The sequence below is a fragment of the Myodes glareolus genome, chromosome 22 (assembly GCF_982192425.1).
Source record: "Myodes glareolus chromosome 22, mMyoGla1.1, whole genome shotgun sequence".
NCBI classification, from domain to species: domain Eukaryota; kingdom Metazoa; phylum Chordata; class Mammalia; order Rodentia; family Cricetidae; genus Myodes; species Myodes glareolus.
This window is the reverse complement of record NC_142047.1, coordinates 56,546,377-56,565,917: the sequence shown is the minus strand read 5'-3', so window position 1 is coordinate 56,565,917 and position 19,541 is coordinate 56,546,377. Positions and strand designations below refer to the sequence as shown.

Genomic DNA, 19,541 nt, shown 5'->3' with positions numbered 1-19,541 from the left:
AGCCCATGGAATGCCTGCCTGGTGGCGTACAGAACCCACTTTTGTTTGTTGCTTGTGTGACTGAAAGGCCTCTTGTTGTTCTGTTTTACAGCGCCGTGGATCGTCCTCCAGCATCGTGTGGGCTGCCAGGCCAGGGCTCTAGCATGAAGCCAACATATCCTAACACCAACTGAGGGTCTCTTTTCTGATCTGTGTTAATCTATGCTTCTGATGTAGCATGCTTATGACACGCTGCTCATCAGATATGCATATATTTATAGGGTACATATTTATGGGCTGGTTAAGTAGCTCAGGGTAAAAAGTCAACCTGAGTTTGATTCCTGGGACCTGCATAAAGGGCAGGGAGAGCCAGCTCCTGAGAGCTGCTGTCTGACCTCCACATGTGCACCAAAGCAAGTGAGCATGCATGTGCACACACACATCCACAAACATGAATTAGAGTAAATGTATTATACACAAAATTGTGTGTGAGAGAAGGGAGATAAAAGGGTAACTGGGGTGAATAGGATCAAAATATACACACACATGTAAAACTGTCAAAGAATAAATTTTTAAAAATTTAAGTGTATAGATAAACATGTATGTTGAAATTCATATTCACATACATGTGTGTAGAGAAATATATACACATGTACACATGATGTAAATAATGCAGTTTCAGAGTGGTCTGAGAGTCTGAAGAGCCAGTAAAAAAAAAAAATGCATGGTGTTGAAAGCACAGGACCTGAGTTCAGACCCCCACCCGCCTCCAAGAACCCATGTAAAGAAAGCTGGGCATAGCAGTGCCCATGTGTTATCTCAGTGTCTGGAGAACACACACAAGACTCCTGGGGCTCACTGGATATCATGTCTAGCCAAATGGGAGAGCTCCAGGTTCAGTGAGAAACCTCGTCTTGGAAAATAAGGCGGAAATCCGGGCAGTAGTGGCTCAGGCCTTTAATTCTAGCATTTGAGAGTCAGAGGGAGGCGGATCTCTGTGCGTTCGAGGTCAGACGGGCCTATAGAGTGAGTTCCAGGACAGCCAGGGCAGCCCAGAGAAAGTGGAGAGCTGAAGTTGGCTCAAGCTTCCTCCACAGGCATGCACGTACACATATATGCACACATGTGCACACACAAATGTTATATACTTATGTACATGTAAATTCATACATATACACAAAGATGTGAGCTCTTCCCATAGGGTCCAGGATGCTTGATGCTTCCCCGTTTGGTTTAAACTCAGTATAGAAGGTAGTTCTGCATCTCTTCAGCTGGACCCTGAGCCTAAGCCTGCAGACACCGTGCTCTCCAAGGATATGAAGATCTCGGAGCCATCTAACCTCACCGTTTCATTGGCATGCACAGTGCCCCAGGTAATGGGCCAACATTTACTAGGGGCTTGGTGTTGCCTGAGATCCCCTGAAGGGTAAAGGAATGCCTGGCTTGGGTTTTTCATGTTCTGTATTCCCATTGTCTGTACCGGCCATCCGAGAGGTCAGGGGAGACATGACATCAGGACTGGCCATCCTCCTCCACCCAAGGAGAGCGATGGGCAGAGGTGTCCAAGTGGCCTGCACCATGTCTCACAGCGGTGGTATGAGCAGATTGGGTCCCCCAATCTCTACCAAGATATTTACATACCTGTAAATAAAGGAGCCAGGAAGAAAATACAAATAGGTATAAAGCCACCAGAGAGTGAAAGAGAACGCCAGCTTGGGAATCTGAATTTTAGCTACAGCTTAACTAAGTATTTTCTGTTTCCAGACAAATTCCTCTTTGCCTCAGTTACCACCTCCGTCGAGGTGACGACCAGGGATGGCCACAGTCATTGAGAACAGTACATTGCTCTGACGACTAGACAGAGACAGACGGAGTCAGAGGAGACACTGTCCACGCAGTTCAAGTCTGCCTCCCTGTAATGTACAAGATGATAACACTCGGAAAGTCCTCGTGTGTGCAGTTCCCAGGCATGCTTCAAAACCAACTTCCTGGCGTCGGAATTTGCTGGAAGGGCTGGGAGGCTTGCCAGCAAGTCCATCAAAGTTCATTTAGATTTGCATTTTCCCTGTGTGACAAGCTTTTTAGTAAACAGGCTCTCCCAGGCTGTCACTGCCACCATTCTCTGGAGCAGGGTTTGCTTGCTGAGTCCAGGCCTGGGAGAGCCACCCATATAGGTTTTCTCCCTCCTTGTATGAACTTCGGTTGGGTCCCATGTCCAACCTTTCCGTGGCTTGCACTTCCCTTGGAATCACATGAAGGGAGGTGCTGGTTCCTACAGAGACACCACAATTAACAAAAGAAAACTTCCTCTTTTAATTTCACTTCCTTTGGCATGGAGTTCTCTCAACCTTCTTAAACTGACTTGGGAGGCAGAGACAGGCAGATCTCTGTGAATTCGAGGCCAGCCTCCTCTATAAAGCAAGTTCCAGGATAGCCAAAGCTATACAAAGAAACTCTGTCTTGGAAAAAGAAAAACAGGAAAGAAAGAAAGAAAGAAAGAAAGAAAGAAAGAAAGAAAGAAAGAAAGAAAGAAAGAAAGAAAGAAAGAAAGAAAGAAAGAAAGGGAAAGGAAAGGAAAGGAAAGGAAAGGAAAGGAAAGGAAAGGAAAGGAAAGGAAAGGAAAGGAAAGGAAAGGAAAGGAAAGAAGAAAAACAAAAACTGACTTGGGTCTTCTGTCTCCAACGAGTACTGAAGAAGAAAATGGTACTGTGTGGATTTCTTTCAAATGGAAGATAACATTTGAATGTATGCCCTAGACATAAAATAATTAGAGTGTGCATTTGTATGTATATGTGTGTGCCTGTTCATATAGCTATAAATGTGAGTGTGATGTGTGTGCCTCCGAAGGCCACAAGTCAACTTCTAATGTGTTTTTTTTTTTTTTTAAGACAGGGTCTCTCACAGGTCTGGAGCATGCCAATTACAATAAGCTGGCTGGCCAGCGAGCCTCAGGGATCCCTCTGCCTCTCCTAGTGCTACGGTTACCAGTGCGCTGCTTTACCAACTGAGCTCTAGCTTCACAGCGGTTGTTTTATAAAAGTACACCCCCACCCCTGCTGTTTTTGTTTTGGCTAAGTACATCAGTAACTAAGCCAGCAGAACTCCGTCAATAAACACCATACACTGCAGCAAAAGGGCATTCTTTTGCTAAAATACATTTTATCTTGTCAAGATAAAAGTCAGTCTAGTTTATACTGGCTAGCTTCTATTTCAAGAGAAGTCCCGAGGACAACAATGGAGAAAGCTTGTTTGTGTAAGTCACCATCCTGGTAGAGCCCACAACCCCCTCCTAACCGTGAACTTCTAGAACTATGACTGTTTAGGTGGTTTCATGCTTTCTTTCTCTTCAGCACCCGGGAGCCCACTGTCTCTCTGCTAAGGGGTCAGCACTGGAATCTCACAACCAGAGTAGACAACTTCATGAGTGTTGTCTCTGCTTTGGGAGAAACGTCACTAAGAATCGGGGTGATGTGTTCCAGCTTGGTGAATGTGGTAACCACTTTACCACCCAAGTAACCCCAGAATCTTTCATCCTATGTCCAATAGCAATTTTTTGTCTAAGGCCAGAACGTGATCTGCCAACTGGACCTGGACCTGAAGCAACTGCCACTTGTCTATCACTTTCATTTGTCGTGAATATTAATCTTTCTTGGTCTGAGGCTTTCGTGAATTGTACTGGAAATCCCCCCCCCATCCCGCCCTGTTCTTACAGAGATACAAGCAATGCTTAACTGTTTTGTTTTGCCTTCTTTGTTTTTGTCCTGTTTTGTTTTTGAGACTGGGTTTCTCTATGTAATTTGAAGGTAGCCTCAAACTCGTGATCCCCCTGCCTCAGCCTTCTGTATGCTGGATTTCCAGACGCATGTCACCGTGCCTGGCTCCTGTGTTTGCTTCAATTTAGAAATCGGAACATTCTTTTGTTAGGCCCTGAAACTGTGGAAGAAGCAAAAGCATGTTCCAGACTATAAAACTTTATTGGCAGCTGTAATTTTGATGTTTTTCTGGTATTTTGGTTTGTGTTTGTTTATTCTGAGATAGGGATATGCAGCCTAATGGCCTCAAATTTGCAACTCTCTTTTGTTTCTGTGGCGGGAATCTTACCAGGCTGGCCTCAAATGTTTCTGTTTCTGTGGCGGGAATCTTACTATGTAGACCAGGCTGGTCTCAAACTCACAGAGTTTTTCTTGCCTCTGCCCCCAAGCGCTGGGATTAAAGGCTTGATCCACTAAGCCTGGCCTGCAAAACATATTCTATGTATTTATTTATGTGAGTGCACGTGTGTTGTGTGTGCGCACACACAGGCTATAGTGCATGTGTGGATGTGAAGGCCAGAGGACAACCTGTGGGAGTCACAGCTTTCTTTCTACCACGTGGTTCTGGGAGACCAAATTCAAGTCATCAGGCTTGGCAGCCAAGCACCCTACCCACTGAGCCACCTTGTCAGCCTATAGGATAGCGTGTGTGCTTGAAATAGCCTCCTAGCACGTCCCTGTGAGCGAGGTAAGAAAGACCACGGCATCACTTACCTCACTTACTCTCTGCAGCCTTCAGAGCCAGACCAGCATTTGGTTATCTCGGTGTCCTTCGTACTGAATATGACTGTGGGAAATGTTTGTTTTTAAGCCAGAACGCTAATGAGAGGATACTGGGCTTTGAATATGTTCAAACGCTGTCCACACATCTTCCTACTGCTTATCTTTCAAAGGATTCTAGCCAGTGTGTTCACGATACATGAAACCCACAGCCAGCCAAGAGCCCTCCCTCCGACTCTTTTCAAAAAGTCAATAGAAGGGGGCTCTGGCACCAAGGCTATTGAATCTCTTCCAGGTCTCCTGAAACTTTTCCTTGCAGACTGAGCAAGGGTGTGACCTCAATCTCTCCTTTGTCTATTTTCTCTACTTTTTTTTTCCTTTTTTTTGTTTGGCTTTTTAAATTCCGACACAGACAGTAATTAACTTACATCAAGACCCCAGTTTTGCTTTGGATGGGGAGCTGTACAAATGCAGACACACAGGCTGGTGACAGCAGCTTTGGCTTGTAATATGCGGTGTTTATAAGCCCCGGTGATTTGATCTGGCTCTTGGACCCTCCACACACAAGCCCTTCTATAATACCAAATGTCCTCTCGGCACAGGGGAGGTCAAACAGAGGGAAAGCACCGCTAGGAAAGGAATAGGAATTTCACCTGAAGAACAGTGAAATTGTCTCACGCATGTAATCGCTTGGGAGAAAGGCTCTTGAACCAGTTCTAGAAGGTTCATTTCTGTTGTCGTGTCTACAGTGTTCAGAAGTGTGTTGATATTAGCATGTTCTTCTGGTTTTACCACACTTTGCCAGCATCATTGAAGTGGGCAGTGCCACCCACGGAAACACAAGCGACATGTGGCTACCTTATTTTCTCCTTCACAGATGCAGAGGTCAGACTTGGGAAAGCCTCACTGTTTTCCAGTGTGTGCACGCACACGTGTGCGCCCGTGCCCACGAGTGCAGGGTAACGAGGGCAACCTCCGAGGCCCATCCTTGCCTTTCATCTTGTTTAAGACAGGGTCACTTGTCAATCCTTGTTTTGTGCACCACGTCCTTGAACTTCTGGGGGAATTCTCCCGTCTTGTAGAAATGCTGAGATTACGGACACACTGTGCTCAGCGTACATGGATTCTGGTGACTCACACTCAAACCCTCAGGCTTGTGCAGCAGGTGCTTGACCCACTGGGCCAGCTCCCCCAGGCCTCACCATTATTGTCCTTGAAAGCTGCACGGTATAGAAGTGACGCCATGAATCCACATCTGGATACAAGGTGGAGTTGGCAAACTTAAAATGCCATGGCAGAAGGTACCCATAACCTGCTGGGGTCCTGAAGGCAGAACTCCATGTAGGTGTTCTCGAAGCTCCCTGCCCCATAGACAGTGGGGGTATGGCTTCCAGGTATGCACAGGGCACCTCACTGCAGTGAGGCCTAGAGGGTAGATCCAGAGCTCAGATGTTTATGTCCAAGGCTCTGAGTGTGGGCTCAGCTCTTTCACCCTTGGAACTAGGCATCAGAATCCCTTCCCAAATTGCTGTTTGCGTCTGTCAAACAGAATAGCATTTGGCCCCCAAACTGAGATCTCTATTTTAAAAGAAGAAATCTTAGGAATTACAGCCAGGAAAACCATTGCTCATCTGTCTCCACAGAGCCCCTCCCTGCAGAGGATTTCCTTTAGTTCTTCAGACAAATCACAAGGTTCCAGCGTTCTGGTTAAGCACCCGTCTCGGCCTGCTGCATCTGCCTGCCTGTCCACTTAAGAATGCGCGCGCGCACACACACACACACACACACACACACTTGCTGCAGCCAGTCTGGTAACCTTGACTCTGAATAGCAAAGCTCCTCCTGACTCTTCTGGGAGGACCCGGAGCCTTAAGCAAGAGGGCAGTCTACATGACTAAAACATACCAACTTCCTCTTTCATAAGTCGTCACATGGTGAGCTACAATTACAATTCCTGCCTTGTCTGTGCGAATTGCAGATGCATTGCCTCACCCTAGAAACCCCGCTCCTGTGTGTGGAGGAGGCAGGCTGTAACTTCAGCAGTCGCTTTGGACAGGATCCAGCTCTGGTCTGCGCTGGGAGGGAGGGCGGGTGGGTGGAAGACAGAAACAAAGCTATGTTTACTTAGCATACATCGATTAAGGGAAAAAAAGAAAGAGAGAAAGAAAGAAACACTGCTCCAGAGTTACATGAAAGGCCAGGCAGCATCAAAGGCTCTTGATACAGTATGAGGGATTGCTGCCCTGGATCCAGAACTTTCTTTAACCCCGTGAATCCAGGTTCCTTTTTATGGACAGCCCAGTCTGAATAGCCTTTCCGTTTTCCAGCAGGCAGGCATCTCTAGGGGGAAGTTCTAACAGCTGAGTTTCGACATGAAGCCAGTGGTGTGAAATACAAAGGAAATGCCGGTCTTTTGGAGAAGTAAAGCTCCACTTAGCCTTTCTCAAGGCAGACATTGTACCTCAGTAATTCTATTTTGGGCGGTAGTGGCGGCTTTCCCTGGAGAGGGCATTGAGGGCCGCTGGCAGGTGGAGCAAGAATAATCAGGCCACGCTTGGATGCAGAGTTCTGCTTTGTTTTAACGTTTCGGTGTCTGCCTAGTGGGTCATCTCCTAGGGCACTGAGATAACTCTGCAGTCGGGGCGGCTTCGTCTCCACTCAGTATCTCCACGGGCAAGATCACGTGCTCAGATGAGTGGCACAGGGTCCTGGAAGAGAGTGACCAGACTGACAGGTCCTGGAGCAGGTGCCCAAACCAGCTGGCACCAGCTGCTTCTGGGAATGGATCCGGGTAGGCCCCATTCCAGGCTGGGAGAGGGCGAGGCCGGCTTCTGACTGGAAGGGGAGATGGGGAGGCCCTAGACACAGGTGTACCTTCTCCGGAAAGCCCCGAGAGAGACGTTCAAGGTTAGCCTGTGGACGCCCTTGGCATCTGGCATTAAGCTTTCTGTGCCATCTCCAACAGGCTTATTCTTGTGCTCTAAACAGTTCTCTGAGCCGCTTCTCTACGGGGCGTGTTTCCTCTTGTGGCTATTCTTTGAAGCAACCTGGCATTTTCAATAGCAACAACTGGAGAGAAACGTCAGCAGGGTTTTTTTTTTCCCCTCCCTTTCCACCTTCCAATCCAGTTGTAGGAAAGATAATGTAATTAGTACCCTGTTCTTCCCACACTTAACCAGCTCATTCCAGTCCTGGGGAGAGAAGTGGGCCTGTGTTGTTCACCACAAAAGCGGCTCTTACACTCAGCCAGCTGAGTGTGTAGGACCCAAATGAGAGAGGGTCAGCCTGAGCGATCGACCACAGACGGCACACACCAATCCCTGCACCCCATCAAAAGTGGACATCTCAGAGTTCCGTCCACTCTGGGCAGCCTGCACTGCCCACCGTGGAAGTCTGTGACCAATGGGCTAAGCCGGGTGGGACAACGGAGAGCCAGAAGCACCAGCCAGCTGTGCGCCCCTGGCGCCCAGGGGGTAGCCTGGCGCACAGCGGAGGTAGCCGGCGCCCGGGGCTGGCTACTCCAAGTTCGTCCAGGGTGGAGGTGGTGGGGTGCAGGGCCTGCGAGCCAGAGTCCGGGGGCGGGGCTTGCGCAGTGACGCGGCGCGCTGCAGAGCCCAGCTCCCTGGAATGTGCACCAGCTCGGCTCGGCCTCAGGGCCCGCGGCGCTGGGCACGTCGGTGCGGAGCCTGCGCAGTGGCGGCGTCCCTTGTCCACGTCACGCGCTTACAGCGCGGACCTACATAAGATGCTGGGGCGGCGGCGCCCAGGGCCCTGGTGAGCTTGAGTTGTGCATCCTCTCTTCGGTGCGCGCGCAAAGGAGGCCGGGCCTGCCTGAGCGCACCAGGCCGCTGTCCGGAGTTTGTAAAACTTAAAGGGACAGAGACCGTGTATTGCTTCCTCGACCAAAGCAGGGCAGAGCGTGCTGATTGCGCGCGCGTGCTCAGCTTAAGCCAAGTGAGACTCTTTAACAGAAAAAGTCCAAAGTGCGCCTTGCTATGCTTGAAATCTCATGCCCGGGAAGCTGCCAATAAACAAGCGACAAAGTGGCATTGCGTGGAAAACAAAACAGTTTGCACGATTTAATCAAAGGACACGGTCACGGGGTGGGGCATCCTGGTCGGGTGGGCGGGGACACGGGGACCCCCCCCCCACGGGTGAGAGCACACCTGCAGCGCCAAGGCCGCGCGAACTCGTGCGGCTTTCCAGTCCCTGCGCGCACGCGATCGAGAAAGGGAAGAATCCAGGGCGGCGCGCGCGCGAGCGCGGAGGGAGGGCGGGCGCACGGGGCCGCGCGCGCCAGAGAGGGAGGGGGCCGCGCAGGCGCGGTGCGGAGCTGTCGAAGAATCAAGTCTGTAGAAGTGGAGCGGCCGCGGCGGTAGCAGCAGCGAGAGCAGCGACGCAGGAGCTGAGCTGCACCGGGTGTCGTGCAGCGGCCGCGCCGGGGCCTAGGACCGAGCTGCACGCCGCCACCGCCGCCACGCGCGGCATGCCCCGCCGCTCGGGCTGAGCTGCCCCGGCGGCTGCCCCGCGTCCCCCGTCCCCCGCACGGCTCTGCGCGCCCGGCGCCACCGCGACCTGCTGCGCTCGCGGCCCGTCTTCGCCCCGGTCTGGAGGCCCGAGCCCGCGGCCCCGGCCGAGCCGCCGCCCCCGCGCACGCCGCGCCGCCCCGCCGCCCGTGGGGACCTGCAGCCGCGCCCCGCCGCGCGCCCGCCGCCCCTCGTGCCCCGGGGGCGCCGTGCGGGCGCCGCGCCGGCCCGGGCTCTGCCGCCGCCGCCTCCTCGCCTGCGGCCGCCGCCGCCGCTAGTCGCGCAGACGCGGGCTTGGGCCGGCCGGCGCGCGCGCACGGGGCCCGTAGGGGGCGGCGGCGTCCCCTCCTCGCCCGGCTCTTCCTGCGGCGCGGCGGGCTGTGCGGACATGGCCGCGGCGGTGGCGGTGGCGGCCGCGTCTCGGCGCCAGTCGTGCTACCTGTGTGACCTGCCCCGCATGCCCTGGGCCATGATCTGGGACTTCACGGAGCCCGTGTGCCGCGGCTGCGTCAACTACGAGGGCGCCGACCGCGTGGAGTTCGTCATCGAGACGGCGCGCCAGCTGAAGCGTGCTCACGGCTGCTTCTCCGAGGGCCGCTCCCCGACCGGCGCGCAACCCTCAACCGCCAAGCCGCCGCCGCTGTCGGCCAAGGACCTTCTGCTGCAGCCGCCGCCGCAACTGGGCCACGCGGGCGCCGAGGCCGCGCGCGCTCAGGCCATGGAGCGCTACCCGCTGGCCCCGGATCGGGCCCCGCGCCTGGCCTCCGACTTCGGCACGCGTGCGGGTGCAGGCCTCCCTCAGTCGGCCTCGGCGCAGCCGGCGCCGGCCAACGGCATCCTGGTGCCCAACGGCTTCTCCAAGCTGGAGGAGCCGCCCGAGCTGAATCGCCAGAGCCCGAATCCGCGGCGCGCACACGCCGTGCCGCCCACCCTGGTGCCTCTGGTGAACGGCTCCGCTGCGCTGGGGCTGAGCGGCCGTGCCGCGGCCACCCTGGCCGCGGTGAGCGGGACATCGGGCCTGGGCGCCCAGCCCGCCGAGCTGGGCACCCACAAACGACCGGCCTCGGTGTCGGGCGCGGCGGAGCACGAGGCGCGTGAGTCGAGCAAGGAGAAGGCGCAGCCCGCGCACCGGAGCCCGGCCGACAGCTTATCCGGCGCGCCCGGGGCGAGCGAGCTCAGCGCCGACGGTGCAGGCAAGGGTCGAGCACCCGGGGAGCAGGACTGGGCCAGCAGGCCTAAGACGGTGCGCGACACGCTACTGGCGCTGCACCAGCACGGCCACTCGGGGCCCTTCGAGAGCAAGTTCAAGAAGGAGCCGGCCCTGACTGCAGGCAGGTTGTTGGGTTTCGAGGCCAACGGGGCCAACGGGTCTAAAGCAGGTAGGGGCGGCTGTGGGGCCAGGGGAGAAGGGGTCGAGGGCGTGGAGGCTAGAGACTGCGCGCACGCGTGTGTGCTGAGGGAGCCACTCTTTGCACGGTTTTGCCTTAGCCCAGAAACAACAAACAGCCAACTTCCTGGTCGGCCTAAGGCTGAACCAGCGCTGAGTGGCAACGTGGTTCCTTTGCTGAACCAGCACAACAGGGATGAGTCAGAGCGGGCTGATAGGCAGAGACACGACGTTTTCCTTCCCCAGCACATTCTTGGATGGGAGCGTGAGGGCAGCAGTCACCCTTTAACCTGCCGGGGACGTTAGCAGTCACATGCGCCGGTTCGGGGTTGGAACCTTTCAGGCAGGCTCGCATGACTTGGCTTCACTTGGAAGTGGTGTGCAGACTCGGAGTCCCTTACTAGAGGGAGTGTTAGAAGTCACGTGCAGAACTTGTGTATGAGGTGTGTTTTGGGAGAGGAGAAATGTCTCTTTTGGTGCATTTCCGTTAATTTTCCTTTACTTCCATGCCTGTCTCTATTCAGTTGCAAGAACAGCAAGGAAAAGGAAGCCTTCTCCAGAACCGGAAGGGGAAGTCGGGCCCCCTAAGATCAATGGCGAGGCTCAGCCTTGGCTGTCCACTTCCACAGAAGGGCTCAAGATCCCCATCACCCCGACATCCTCCTTTGTGTCTCCACCACCCCCTACTGCCTCTCCTCATTCCAACCGGACCACACCGCCTGAAGCGGCTCAGAACGGCCAGTCCCCCATGGCAGCCCTGATTTTAGTAGCAGACAATGCCGGGGGCAGTCACGCCTCGAAAGATGCCACCCAGGTTCACTCCACCACCCGGAGGAACAGCAGCAGCCCTTCCTCTCCCTCCTCTATGAACCAAAGAAGGCTCGGCCCCAGAGAGGTGGGGGGCCAGGCCACTGGCAGCGCAGGAGGACTGGAGCCGGTGCACCCTGCCAGCCTCCCAGACTCCTCTCTGGCAGCCAGCGCCCCCCTGTGCTGCACCCTCTGCCACGAGCGGCTGGAGGATACCCACTTTGTGCAGTGCCCGTCTGTCCCTTCGCACAAGTTCTGTTTCCCTTGCTCCAGACAAAGCATTAAACAGCAGGGCGCTAGTGGAGAGGTCTATTGTCCAAGCGGGGAGAAGTGCCCTCTGGTGGGCTCAAATGTCCCCTGGGCCTTCATGCAAGGAGAGATTGCCACCATCCTCGCCGGAGACGTGAAAGTGAAGAAAGAGAGAGACTCGTGACTTTCTGCAATCCGGAAAGCCCACGGTTACCCTTAAACTTCTTGAACTGTATATAAATCTCCATATATATATATATAAATATATATATCCAAGACAAGGGAAATGTAGACTTCATAAACATGGCTGTATAATTTTGATTTTTTGAATACATTGTGTTTATATTTTTTTGACGACAAAAGGTATGTACTTTAAAAGGCATTTTCTTCTTTTGTTAACGTTATTAGGCTGTCTGCTTGACTCTCCTGGTGACAGTTGCCGTTCTATGTAGGCTGCGACTTGGCTGCTTTTTTTTTTGTTTTTGTTTTTTTAAAGAGCACTTGGCAAACAAATGCTTCTAGCCGTATTTGTATGCACTTAATTTTAAAAGAGAAAAAAAAAGCCAAATACATTTTTCTGACGTTGTAAGATTGCCTTACTGTCTGTCATTCCTCATTGCTGGCCCCTTGCAGGCTGGAGGTCAGTTGGAGAAGGAAGGGAGTGAGAGAAAAGAGGGCACCTTTTACCTGAAGGGCATGCCCCTCGGAGATGCCACCCACCTTGCAGGTCCTCTCAGGGTGGGGAAGCGGGGTGCAAATCCTGTCTTGTTGATGGTTCGGTTCTTGCAATATTGATAGTCACAGGTGCTGCTGAAATGTCTGCAGGATTGTGTTTGGGAGGTTTTCGGTTTTGTTTTGTTTTGTTTTGTTTTACTGAAGGCAAGTTGACCCATGTTCACTCTGCCCACGTGACCAGTTGTAAGCTCTCAAGGCTGCGTGCTCCTCTGTTGCCCCACTGGTGTTTTCCAGCTGTGGAAAGAGTTGCGTGATACAGGATGGTGCGCAAAGACGGCCTTGCTGCTGTTGATCTGCAGCGCCACGCAGCCTTTCCCGGCAGGCCAGGTGAACTCGTGGGATCCGTTTCACTGCTGTTCTGCGTTCTGTTTGTTCCTTTGGTTTACCTGTCCTGTTATTGCGGCCATTGCTGTTGTCACGATACCTATGCCCGGTTGTACCGGGTGATCAGTGCGGTGTGTGCATTGGCAGTTATGGGCCTGTGGGCATAGCTCCGTCGTGGGGCTCACTGCAGGTGGGGGAGCCTGCAGCTTCCTCCTTAGGTCCAAAGTACTAGGACTGTTCTGGAAGAAAAACTGGGGAAAGCTACCAATAGGAAGGGCTTTTACGTGAGCAAGCCCCACCTCTCCCACTATTTTCAAAGCCTTTTGTAAACTAATTTCTTTGATCACTGTTTGGCGTTGGTGAGGTGATTGTTTTCTAATGTAAACAACAACAGGTCATTAGTTGTTAGTAGTGGTCGCCCCCTGGTGATGCTGGTTTTTGTGGGTTGGTTGTCCCCCCCCCCCATTTATACTGTTTTGGTTTTAATGTCAACAGGAACACTACCCTAAACCCTAACACGCAGGTGTTTGTAACTTGGCCTTGTAGGCTCAATCATGGCTTCTAAGTCTACTATGGTTTGTGTTTTTTTTGGTTTTGGTTTTTTTTTTTTTCTGTTCTATTTTCATTTGAAAACAGGTTGTTAACCAGCTTGATCATTTCTAGTTACTTGGTCTTTTTTTTTTTCCTTTTTAAAGGCTGTTCGTTTTAATAGTCAAGTTACTAACGCTCAAAAACCAGTGACCCTGAACCAAATACAGTATTTCTTGTGTTTTTTTTCGTGAGTGCGCCACGTCCTCCAGGTTCTTGTTACCAGTCATTGTGATGTTACAGACAGGCTTGCATGATAGACCAGTTTGTCGTTACTGTGACTCAGATCCAACTGGTCTCTGAGGCGGATGTACACACACACACACACACACACACACACACACACACACACACATACACACAGAGTCAGTTTCATCTGCCCGTAAAGACGTTTGTGAAGGACCCAACTATTATGGTCTGTAGTATAAAATGTGTCTCTAAGCACTTTATTATAAACTGGAATTTGACCTCATCGATGTCACAACTAGATTAGTCATTTGACCTAATTTGCCGCGGCTGTCTGTATCTTTTGCAATCTCAATGCAGATAAGCTCTCCAAAAACATGAATAAAGAACCATCCTTTGGGGGACGTCTGTCCAGCTGCGGAAGAAGCCACCTGTGGTTTCTGTGCTCCTGGCGAAGGAGGCAAAACTTGACCTGTTTTTAAAGGGGGTGCACTTTGAGATTAAGGGCCTGTGTGCATCTGCCCAGCCTGGGGTGGCCTTCAGAAGACTGTGTAGCCAGAGTGTTGTCCTGGAGGGGGTGGGGTGGGGTGGGAGGAGTCTTTCTCTGGCCTACTCACAAACCGTTCACTTGGGGACCTGGGTTGATCTTTCCTCGTCCTTGATGACATTGTGGATGTTGTCCACAGCTGGATAGATGATGTCAAATTCCCAGCACTATTCCAGCCTTGATTTTCATGCTCAGAATATTAGGGAATGGGCTGGCAGCAGGCCCTGCTTGCTTTAACAGATTAGAGAATTTAACAGATCTGGTTAGTGTCTTTCATGTGGCCTCACTCTGAAGTTACGAGAACGCACACACGGTTTACAGCTTTTCTATATTTCTTTTCCTGGCCACCAAGTATTTTGAACGTGTGCCACCTCTTAACCTTTGCTCTTTTTTTTTTTTAAGTTGAAGGTGATAATTTTTCTATATATGATGAAACTCATGTCTACTGAAATAAGTGTAATCTTAGCTATCAACATTATATTTTAAAACCATGCTATGGAAATATCACCTGTGTTCTGTCATGTGTCAGATTTACAGTACTTTTTTTTTCTTTTAGCATTAAATAAAAATTAAATTGGGAGCACTGAACGTTTTCCAAGGCCTTTTTTTAATTTTTTACACCAAGCGCAGGGTGGCTGTCAGTACTCGCTAGACTGAAGGACCGATGGGGCTGCGGTTGGGTTTGCAGGAGAGTGAGGTAAAGGAGAAAGGAGCCAGGGGAGAGGACAGTGGGAGGGGCACAGCTGAGCAGAGGTCATCTGGGCAGCGCTTGTTTTACAACTGGCAGGAGAGCCTGCCACTCTGCAGGAGGGGCTGGGAGGGGCTGGAAGGGGCAGACGCCAAGGACACTGACCTGTCTGTCTCGACCTGGATGTGCCCTTTGAAGAGTTTTGTGAGAACCACCATCCTGGGTCATAGACAGTCCCCTTACAGTGGGGGTGGGGTCTGCATTTGGGAAAGCCATGGAATGGAGTGGGAGGTCCAGCCACGTGGGAAGCCCCAGGTGTGTTTAACTGGCGCCTTGATCTCTTGACCTATAACTGGGAAGCCTCCTGCCATAGGAAGCTCAAGGCTAGTCTATACGGAGTTGTACGTCTTAAGATGACATCGGCAACATCTTTGGGGTGGGGGGTCCTATATATTTTTAATTTTTGCCACTAGTAGTTCACCGGATATATTTTTTCAAAAACAGTAAATGTGACTTTTTCATTTAATGACGAGATCAATAGCAAGGTTAAACTTGGCTTTGTTTTGAAATGCTAGTGACACTCTTGGCAGAAGTCACTTAACAATCTTCTGGAAGCACATTCCAAGGACAAATGTCAAGGATCACACCCAGTGTTTTCAGTTAACTTAAATTCTTGATATGGGAAGGAAGAGTTTAAAGAATTTGGGAATCCTAGTTCTGAGACAGGTTGTCCATTACTTGGTCTTTTTGCATCTGATTTATAGACTTATTTTTATTTAACCAGTGAAGAGTGAAGTGCTCATCTTTTGATGACTAAGTATGCACTGAATCCTTGAGCAAAATGTTGAGTTTGGGTAGCGACCATTTGTCCCAAGTCACCCTCACCAGCTTGCCTTCTGTTCATAGGAAATGAGAAGATATGCCCTTCCTTGGTCATAGACCAAGGTCAGACACTCTGTGAAGGGAATTCATACCCATTTCATCATCTAGGGTTCTAGATCCAGGACTGTGGTTAATGCTGTGCTACTGCTTAGGCCCACGGGAGCAGAGTTAAGTAGGAAGTACACACAGACTTGCAAGGCTCCTAGACTGTCAACCATGTACATCCCTCCTTCCTGTGTCTGGGGGCAGCCTGCATCTTCAGCCTAGCTAAACCCCTTCGGTTGAGACACAAAAATAAAACATGTAGTTTGTAATTTCAGAAAGAGGAAGTTGGAAACACCTAGGTTTATGGATTAGCGGTGGATATCTCTGAACCCCCAGGTAAATTCATGCTTGGTATTACACTCCCCTGCTGGTCATTATTGAAAACTCACAGGGCTGAAGGAGTCCGTGGTGGTGGGGTGCTTGCATGAGGCCCGGGTTTTAACTTTTTGACCCATCAGTATGTCAGCTGCCCCATGTCAACCTGATTTAAGACCACTTCCCTTTGATTTATTACAGCTTAAAAAAAAGATTATAAAATTGTAGGATTGTTTTGTGTGTTTGTGTGTTTAAATCACAACATTGTGTGTCTCTTGGTGGGACTGAGTAATATAAAACATGCAACAAGAAAGGTATTGGGCCCAAAGTACCATGGAGACAGATAATGATGCCGAATTATTTAGACACAGTATCATAAGGCTGTTCTTTTAAGACAGTCTCATTGTGTAGCTTGCTTGTAGATCAGGCTGGCCTTGACTCAAAAGAGACCTGCCTCGCTCTGCTTCCTCAATTCTGGGATTAAAGGCACACACCTGGTTAAAATATGTTTTATTTTGAATGAAAAAAACAAAACAAAACAATGGCTCTTGTCATTGTATAAGTTTCTTCAATGATAGCACCTTCAGTACTAGTCTGGGAAGAGCATGGGCTGGCCCTCTGTAACTCACCAGCTCAAAATCAAACATGCCTCTGGAGGGAACGCCTCCAGGTAGTAGGCGTTTTTTCTTACTCCTTTAGATTAGATCCAGAGACCAAGATGATAGAACTCCCAGTGAGAAATGTGAGCACCAGGTACAGGTTGGCCTTGGAATGGGGCTACAGAACCCAGATGGTAAACACACACACAGCATTTCCTCCACCACGAGCTAAAACACCCTGTATAGAGTAATGCCGCCACATTTGAATATTTCTAAATATAGTGTACATTTTGGGCAAAATAACTTGTTACATAATCCGGAGATCTCACCCCACAACCACTCTTACTTAGCAATTCTAAGGGAGTCAGCAGCACCGTTTCAACCATTCAGACGCTCACCAGGGCACAGCCAGCAGGCACCGAGGAGTCAAGTTTTGTTGGGTGTGCACGTAGGTAACAACCTTAGCAAATATTTAGGTCACTGCAGATTTCTCTGCCACATACAAAACATCTTTCCTGTGGCAGCTCGGTGTCTTCTGAACTGTGCACATGTGTGGCTGTGTCTTCAGGAAAATAAAACGGAAACAGCATTTCAACACAGCTAAGGGCCTCGATTTATCTTAATGTATGGTTTTTCTTTTAAGTGAGTCACAAATTATGTTTTTTTACGCTATGATTTTTCAAGTATGCTATCGAGATCTGCAGAAAGCATGGTAAGGACTGCTGGGCTCCACCTGAGTTAGCACCTCTGAGCCATCCTGGATTGGATTGCTACCGGGAAAAGGCTGCTGGGGGTTGGGGTGGGGACGCTAGGCTGCAACCTGTTTACCCCATCTTGTTACTTGGGCTGCCAACAGCAATTCAATTAGCCTTTTGAGAGATAAAAGATAAAGATTTATTGTACCCCATATTCAACTGAAATCAGAATTTCACAGGCGGGTCACAGTCGTTAGAGACACTATTCTCCTAATAAGCACCATATGGGTGTGCGCCATCATTCTTTTAACACCCCCAAGCAGGCACTTCCAGCTACAGCCCAATTTAGATCCACTTGTGAGCTTAGGGTCGAAGCCAACGGTGGAAAGACCCCTTCTCTGGGCCAAGGACACAGCAGATAGGTTGGCCCGCAGTGGACCTAACAGTAGTGTGAAAAGTAAGAGTTGAGGCTAACTCCCCACACGGGAGAACGGAGTGTCCTAGAATTTATATACCGAGCCACCGCAGTTCTCTGACCCAGGAACACAGTCAGACGTGCATGCGCACAAAGCATGCATTGTGCAGCATACAGCGGCCATGCTTTTTGGCGGAGCATCAAAGCGGCGGCTTCGTTCTGCCGCATCTGCGCACAATCGCGGAGCCCGGGTCGCACGGGGCGGGGTCAGGCTGGGGCTTTTCCTTTCTCCCTTTTTAGCTCTGCGTGGCTGTTTTGAAGGCTGGTGTTTTTGTTGTTGTTGTTTTACAAGGAAGTCACCGGTGCAGCCAGCCCTAGTCGCTGTTACAAAAAGAACAGGGTCAGGTCCACAAAGGAACACAGGGAACCGAACTCGCCGTGTGGAGATTTTCCACTCCCTAACTTACCCGGGGCCACAGCTGAGCACGCGGGAGCTGGAGGTTGCTGGGATAAACGAAAGGCCCCGGAGTGCCCACTGCGCGCCCCGTCCCGCCCCACTCAGCAATCCTCACCCCAAGCCACCGTCCGACTTCCCGACTCGGCAGGCCCCGCCCCTCTCCACAGGCCCCGCCCCATTCCGGAGGCCCCGCCCCTCGACACGGACGGCGCCCTGCGCGCCAGCTGCCGCGCTAAAATTAGCGTCCCGCGCGTGAGTTGGCGCCCGCAGGAATGCGCGCGCAGGCCGGAGCTGCGCGTGCTGCACCAAATAAAGTCAAAGGCTCGTCTGGCGAGAGGGGCTACGGCGCCTGGGGCCCCCAGGGTCACACGCGGCTGCTGGAGGCCGTCAACCGGTGCTGGGGGGGGGGGGGGGAAGCGAGGGGGGACGAGGATTTGCGAAGTTTACAGAAAGCTCTGGACAAAAGCTGCCCAAATGTCACTCCGTTTTTGGAAACCATCATGCCGGGTTTTTAGGGCTGTAGCTATAATAAGCCAAATGTTCCATGCTGGTGCAGTAAACATGCGTGTCTAAGGGACATCCGTGTGTGCAAGAGAGCATACCCACACTAGATAGTGTTCAAAGTGCAGCCCGGAAGGTAACCTCAGGACGTGTCGGTGCAGGAGCTCCCAGGTCTGATCAGGTGCTGTATCCCCGGGCTTTTCCTTTGGACGGACTGTGATGGTGCAACAGACTTAAACTGAGAATATGTTTGAGGTGCTACACAGTTAACTTCTGATTTTTGTGAATCATTCAATTTAATGCTCTTCAGTACCCCAAAAAAGAAAAAAAATCACCTTGTTATTTTTTTAAATGACATTATGTCAAGTGTGGTGGCGGATACCTGGAATTCCAGCACTGTGGAGGCAGAAGGGTCATAAGTTCAAGACCAGCCTGCCCAACACAGCGAATTCCTGTCTCAGAAGGAATAAGGAGGGTGTGTGTGATGACATTTCTCCCTCAGCAGCCTTGGAGCAGATTGAGCCTCTCCCAACGAGTTATGGACCTCCCTCATTCAGGCCTGAATGACGTAATAACTTGCCATTGCTTAAACAGCAATTGCGGCACAGGGCCGGGACACCGAAGAGTTTTGTGTCTGGAATCCTGCTCACAACTTGCCTGAAGACTCTGCTCACACACTGCGAGGCAAAGGTGATGGAAACCAAAGGCAAGGCGCCCACATTTTATCAAGGAATCTTGAAGGCTTCTTGGTTCAAACTTCTGGGGGAAAATTTCTGCTCTTTCCCTGTCTGTGGCTGTGTTTAGAGCCAGAGGCTGTTTCATGGGAACGCAATAGAGTTCTCTGCTGAGACCTGAAGCTAAGTTCCCAGGGGAACACATCTCTGTATTGCCCATGCTGCATGCAGCGGCTGCCACATGGGGCTGGGAAGTCTTTGTAGACCATGAGCATCTCAGGGCATCCTGTTCACTTTTACGTCTTTATTAAAACAACAAAACAAAGCAGCGTGTAGTCGCTCAGCGAGGAGCATTCTCCGTGACAGGGTTCTGATCTTCATGTATCCATCCTGAAAATGCACTGGGTCTG

At 51.2% G+C, this 19,541-nt stretch overlaps 1 protein-coding gene and 2 long non-coding RNA genes across 4 annotated transcripts; 1 reads left to right on the top strand and 2 right to left on the bottom strand.

Moving 5' to 3' along the window:
• Positions 1 to 920: 920 nt before the first annotated feature.
• Positions 921 to 6,581, bottom strand: LOC146890231 (uncharacterized). Its single transcript, XR_014999112.2, has 2 exons — positions 4,506 to 6,581; positions 921 to 2,251 (listed from the first exon to the last, which is right to left on the bottom strand). It is a non-coding gene; the product is annotated as an uncharacterized LOC146890231 (long non-coding RNA).
• Positions 6,582 to 8,754: 2,173 nt separating this feature from the next.
• On the top strand, positions 8,755 to 14,448 carry Irf2bp2 (interferon regulatory factor 2 binding protein 2). 2 transcript variants are annotated; one of them, XM_085681922.2, is made up of 2 exons: positions 8,755 to 10,368; positions 10,949 to 14,448. In XM_085681922.2, exons 1-2 carry the CDS (start codon positions 9,426 to 9,428, stop codon positions 11,662 to 11,664), a joined length of 1,659 nt encoding a protein of 552 aa, XP_085538048.1. In that variant the 5' UTR covers positions 8,755 to 9,425; the 3' UTR covers positions 11,665 to 14,448. The 2 variants fall into 2 exon arrangements, with proteins under 2 accessions (XP_085538048.1, XP_048306199.2); XM_048450242.3 differs by having other exon boundaries at positions 8,757 to 10,416.
• Positions 14,449 to 16,283: 1,835 nt separating this feature from the next.
• LOC146890230 (uncharacterized) lies at positions 16,284 to 18,087 on the bottom strand. Its single transcript, XR_014999111.2, has 2 exons — positions 17,967 to 18,087; positions 16,284 to 17,880 (listed from the first exon to the last, which is right to left on the bottom strand). It is a non-coding gene; the product is annotated as an uncharacterized LOC146890230 (long non-coding RNA).
• Between the last annotated feature and the right edge of the window lie 1,454 nt (positions 18,088 to 19,541).